This window comes from Solanum stenotomum, chromosome 5, assembly GCF_019186545.1.
Source record: "Solanum stenotomum isolate F172 chromosome 5, ASM1918654v1, whole genome shotgun sequence".
Classification (NCBI taxonomy): domain Eukaryota; kingdom Viridiplantae; phylum Streptophyta; class Magnoliopsida; order Solanales; family Solanaceae; genus Solanum; species Solanum stenotomum.
Window position 1 is genome coordinate 46,523,029 of NC_064286.1, and position 6,437 is coordinate 46,529,465.

Sequence of the window (6,437 nt, forward strand, 5' to 3'; positions counted from 1 at the left end):
GCACTGAAGAGGGACATACAATAAGGTCAGAGCAGTGATGCTGCCTATCTCCTTAGGTATGCTGCCGCTAATGTTGTTCCACATGAAATTCCTTGAAAAAAAATATGAAATCATAATCACCAAAAATTAGAGCTGAATAAATATTGTAAAGATATGACATTTCAGCTTAACTCAACTCCAAAATTAGCTCATAAGAAAAGGATTGATTAAGTTCATATGAGCAGACCACTAGTTTATCCCAACCAATGTGGGACTTTAACCCATTCTAACACTCCCCTTCACGCCCAGGCCCAACAGGAGCATGGATCAGAAGCCCAAATGAAAATGGACTTGGCTCTGATACCATGTAAAGAATAAAAATATGACACCTGAGTCTAACTCAACCCAAAAACTAGCTCATGAGGGAAAATATTGTCCAGGTCCATATAAGTGGACCACATGTCTATCCCCAGCCAATGTGAAACTTAAACTCACTCTAACAAATATCAAATGAGTGTTATAGGGACTCACAAAATTTCCATATGTTTAAGTTGGCCAAGCTCAGGAGCTAGCGTACCAGATAGGGACAAATTCATCAGACGCCTGCAAGTCCACAAAAAAAAAATTGTAAGCTACAAGATAAACTAAAACTCAATCGGTAAGAGATCGAAAGGGAAACCCAGTAGGGTTACGTACAATTCTTGAACATGTTGATACCCTTCCGTTTGGTTTTGAATGCAGCGCACAAAAAACCAATGAGTGCATGGGTCTTTCTCCTTCACCCAATGCCACAAATAGCCCAGTGGATCTTCGAGTCTCCCATGAATGGCCTCTAGCGCTCTCACTGAACATTCCGGCAGTAATTAATTACTACTACTACACAATTCGTTGCATCAATTAGGTCACACTCTCACAAATGTGATTTCATGTTTTAAAATTTGACTAATTTATACCTCTGTGTTACATAATTAGCTCATCTTTTTTCGAAAAAAAATCATTTTAAATATTTTTATTTTTATTTTTTAAATAAAAGTCACAATCATTAAGCTCAAAGAACGAATATCCACTTCCTAAATTCCGTTTGAAAAGTCACCATCTAATTGGAATGAGTGTAATTATTAGGGTAATTATCACTTAGTAATTATACAATCTAATAGTAATTACGTTGACATGCTTGTTTGTCATTGTATAATTAAATGTATTGTTTGTAAATTAACAACTCCCTCTATAACCACTCTTTCCGTTCATTTTTATTTGTCATGTTGCGCTTTTCGAAAGTCAATTTGACTAGTTTTTAAAATTTAAATTAAATTACATTAATTCTTTTTTTTTTAAATAGATATTCAAAAAATATACAAAAATTACTACAAATTGCAATTTTTTTGCATATCAATATGATGAAAATATACATAGTAAAATGTTTGTCAAAGTTCTTAGAGTTTGACTCTAAAAAAAGAAAACCGACAATTAAAAATGAACAAATGGAGTAATTACTTATCAAATTTTTATTTTTTTACTTGTCCATTTTGACAAATCAAAAAAAGATTAAAAAAAAATTTAACTATTGTACCATCAATTAATTAATTCTGAAAAGGATATAATTTCTTGAAAATCTTAAATTTTTAATTCATCTACTTCATAATTACTAGGGATAAAATGGTAAATTCATTGTGTCAATTATTATTTTCTTAATAGATATGTCAATTCAAAAATGGACAAGTACTTAGGGACGGATGAAATATTAAAGTGCATGAGTAGTACTTAGTTTCTACATTGAAATAGTTGAACGGATAACATCTTAATGATAATAAATAAGAATTTGTTATATATCTTAATTATTTAAATTTATTCGAAATTATTAATTTATTTACAACTAATGTATGATATCTTAATCATTTTGATTTCAGTCATTAAATTATTTATCTTTAATATCTGAATCTTAAATATTCATTTAGATTAGCTAATAAGTGTGTCTTTTTTCTTTTCATTTCTTAAAAAAAACGGTTACAACCACTTACTAGATTTGAATAGATGTGATGATTAAGATATGTAATCAAATTTAAATATTATTAAAATATTTGTTCAAAAAAATCAATAACCAATTTCATCCATTTATAGTTATTTCCATCTCCCACCATTATTAACTATCCCGTCGCATTCCACCAGTATTATCAATTATCCCACACTGCCCACTAGGGAAATTCTAGTTGATAGTACCCGCTTCTTAAATAATTCTCATTTTGCTAGTCTAAGTGGTTATTTGATAGAGTGTATTAGAAAAACTAATGTACGCATTAATTTTGTATAGTACTAATACCTTGTTTGATATTATTTTCCAACTTATGTATAACTAAGTCAATCATTAGTTATATAATCTATTGTGTATTAAGGTGTGTATTACTAATACCATGGATTCTTCGGTATTAGTAATGCAATGGTTTTAATTAGGGGTGTTCACGGATCGGTTTGGATCGATTATTGGTCAAAATCAAAACCAAACCAACATAATCAGTTTTTAAATTCTCAAAATCAATTATTATATACATTTATCGGTTTCGGTTCGATTTGGTTATTAACCATACATAATATTCACCATTTGGCCTAGACGGAAGAGACAATGACAATTCTAATCCCACCAAAAATTGTCATAGACACGCATATACATGAAAACAATAAGATAGTTCTCGTTTTGAACATTTTTGCTTTCATAAATAGATTAAAAATAAATTTTGATGAAGACACATATAAGATCTTTAAAATTGTTTACATAATAATATATTATGTATGTATAATGATAGAGAAAAAACATATAGTCACCATTGAAGTTGTCCTGAATTTTCAAAAAGACACCTTAACTTTGTAACCATCCTATTACCCCACTAAACAATTTTGAACATATATTATTGTATCATTTTCGATCAATCCCAAATTTTAAGAAGAAAGTGTGTTCACACACCAATCATTACATGACACGTGTTAATTTAATTAAAAATGTAATTTTTTCTCATTTTAAGTTTTTCTTTTATCTTTTTTTTTCTTTATTTCTCTCTCTTACTTTTTGATTTATTTTAATTTTGATTTCATCTTAAATTACACTTCCTCTTCCCCCCGCCTACCCCACTTTCAAGTGATCCATCCCTACATTTTTTTTTCTTCACCTCCTACCCCAACATCAAGTTGAACCACTCTCCCATTTTTTTTTTCTTTTCTTTTTCTTCTTCTTCTCCAATCAAATTCTTTATTTCAGTGATTTTTTTATAAAAAGGAATTAATACTATTTGTTAGACTTTATTGAATTATTGATAACAAAACTAATTATTTTTCAAAGAAAATTTAAAATTTTGAAGGTATCATCAATTACTCCTTTTCATATAACTTCAAAATTAGAAATGATAATTTTAAAAGAATCAATGAATTCCCCGAAAAATGAAAGAACTTAATTGAAATCAAATAAAAAAAACTATATGATACTTTCTAATCATCTTGCAATCTAATTGGTTTATCAAATTGTTCGAAATGTAAGAAAATATTTAGATAAAATTTTAAAATTAAAAAGAGTAAAATTAATAGTAGTAAAAAAAGAAAGGTGAAGTGTTGGTAAAAATTGTGACATTGAAAGTGAGAAGCTTCAATAGAGATGGTAATAAATTTTTGAAGAAGAAAGTAGAAAGAAAGATAAAAAATAAAAAGGAAAAAAGTTAAAATAATAAGAAAAACAAGAAAATATATTTTATAAAAAAATATTTGTAAAAATAAAATTATATTAGTTATTTATAATATTTGTTCAAGATTGTTTAGTGGGATAATAGGACGTCAGCATAGTTAAGGTGTCTTTTTGAAAATTCGGGACAAGTTCATGTGTCACTTTATGTCTTTTCTCATAATGATAAAACATAAGTATATAATTTGTCGGTTCGTTTATTTCTTCGGTTTTCTCAAACAAATCCAAATAAAATCAATTTATTTAATCGGTTTGGTTTGATTTTTCAGTTTGGATCGATTTTTATCCAAATTGTGAATACCCCTAGTTTTAATGCATGCAATATAATGGTTAAAGACACAGTTGTCCCTTATAACCATTTTTTACATCTTTTTCATTATCATTGTGAATGGTATCTTTGTAAATAAAACTTTTTATGCAATGCATGTTATTTTTAATGCACCAAATCAAACAATACATAAAAATAATCTATCTATAATTAATGCAAATATTACTAATATAAGCATTACTAATATACTTTATTTAGCTTTATTTTTATATATACTATACCAAACGAACCTTTACAAATATCATTAACTAGCTTGACACAAGAGGAGGAAATAATTAAATTACCTTCTTTTGGATCAGTGATCATTTCTTGTCCATAAGCAGAGAAACATGTTGAAAGAGTCACAACCAGTAATATTATTGCCTTCTCTCTTCTGCCTCTTTCCATCTTGAAATATTTTTAAGCCAAAAAAAAAATAGGTTAGTTTTTAGAGACGGATTAAAGTAAGTTAAAAGGATTTCGAATTCTCCTTTTAGTTATAGGGTTTTCTTGATAAACTTTAGTTATAAGATTTGCCATTTGATATTTATATACTACATTTAAGGATTACAAATATAGAATCTAATTAGGAAAAGGCTATTACATTTATCCGAATCCATGCACAATATCTTGTACAAAATTCAATTTCCAATAGTAAATTATTGAATCACTTACCAGAAACCTTAAAGAGATTGAGGAAAATAGTAGAATGTTTGCATAATTGGTAGGAAAATAGTAGTACCATTTTAAACTTAGGTGAGAGTTGATCATAATGAGTTCAAGTTCTTTACTAGAGTTGATTTTCCATATGATCATTCAAATTATACTTATTATTTCAAAAAGTATTGTTATAATCTTCTTCTATAAAGATATTGAAATTAAAAATAGTACAATATTCTTTTTATGTAATATCGTAATCTTCTTGTAAACTTATAATGTTAAAAAAAATAAAATACTGATAATGTTAATTTCAAGAAAATATAAGAAAATCAACACAAGGTTTAATTATAACCTTTTTTGTTATTTTTCATTCTTGATATTATCTTTCATTCATTCCTTTTATCTTCCTTCATAGAGAATTTTTGGATTTCACAAAAGATAAAGGAAAATGAGAGTAATTGTGGAAGTATCACTTTTAAAATACTCACAGCAGACAATATAATTTTAGTTTTTTTGATGTATTTTATAAAACTTAAAACTATTTAAAACCAAATCATATGAAATCACCATACCTCAGAGTGAAAGAGAAGTAGCTATTGATTTCAACTTCTGATTTAGACTTTTTTTTTTCTTTTTTAAAATCCTTAATCAGACCCATTTTAAAAATATATTCCTACATGAAAAAATATATAAAAAACAATAGAAATGTTATACAAAAATATTTCTATTATTTTTGTATAATATATCCAAATTGGTTCTCTCTCACACATAAATATACTGATTTAAATTTTACTAAAGTTTCATGAAAAATTTAAAAGGATAATAATTAACATTTGCACGAACACAAACACTTTAATTTGTGTGAGAAAAGAGCGAGAGAATTATTATAATACATGTCAACAATATCATCTTCAGATTAAGGAAAAATTCACCTATAATAAAAATTTGAAGATATCTTCAAAATAAAATAACTTAAATCTGATTAACGAATTCATGCACAATCAACCTGCAAAAAAAAACAAACAATAAATCTAAAATCAATAAAATAGGAAATAAAACAGAAAAGAGTAATAACAATTGATATTACAAGTTTAAGTATTTCTAATTGGGAAAGGTCTCAGATACATATCTAAAACACAAAATTTACCTAAAATCAAGAAAATAAGAAAGAGCAGACTAAGAAAGCTGGAATTTAAAAAAAAAAAAAAAAAACAGAATAGATAAAGGAAAAATGGGGAAATTTATTGAAGGAATCAAGTATTTGTGTGGACTTCATGCTATGACTCTTCATTATCAATTTATTACGATCAATTATTGCCTTCAAAACTAGGTGACTATACTCATTAAATGACCATAGAATTATTGAAAATATTTTTAAATTCGACGTAAATTATTAATCTAGTTTCTATTTTTGATTTTCTGAATCATTAACGGCCTTAAAAAACACATTTTACTTGAATAATTGAACTTAAATACACTCAATCTTGCAACACGAGTGAAATACGCCCCTAAAATCTCGCCAAGTTTAATTTAAGGGTGCTTTCAACACTTTTCTCAATTTTTTATTAAGAGTCACATGCTCATACAAAAATATTACGAAATATTATATAAGTAAAAATATGATACTCTTATTGACATATTCTTTGTGAATTTTAATTTTATTTTTAAACAATATTATTAGAATAATTTTGATAGTTATGTAGCAATTGATTCTATTGATTTTTTTTTTTCAAAATTAAAACATTTGTATTGTTATATAACATACAATAA

At 26.7% G+C, this 6,437-nt stretch overlaps 1 protein-coding gene across 2 annotated transcripts in view; it reads right to left on the reverse strand.

Moving 5' to 3' along the window:
• LOC125864492 (probable LRR receptor-like serine/threonine-protein kinase At1g06840) overlaps positions 1 to 5,858 on the reverse strand; it is a 96,775-nt gene extending 90,917 nt beyond the window's left edge. Inside the window, exons 1-6 of one of the 2 annotated variants that reach the window (XM_049544515.1) lie at positions 5,815 to 5,856; positions 5,600 to 5,673; positions 4,313 to 4,415; positions 676 to 823; positions 511 to 582; positions 20 to 91 (exon numbers count right to left, since the gene is read on the reverse strand). In XM_049544515.1, coding sequence (XP_049400472.1) covers positions 20 to 91; positions 511 to 582; positions 676 to 823; positions 4,313 to 4,415 — 395 coding nt within the window. In that variant the 5' untranslated portion in view covers positions 5,600 to 5,673; positions 5,815 to 5,856. Of the gene's footprint in view, positions 1 to 19; positions 92 to 510; positions 583 to 675; positions 824 to 4,312; positions 4,416 to 5,599; positions 5,674 to 5,814 lie in introns of both variants that reach the window. The other variant, XM_049544517.1, reaches the window with a different exon arrangement.
• Between the last annotated feature and the right edge of the window lie 579 nt (positions 5,859 to 6,437).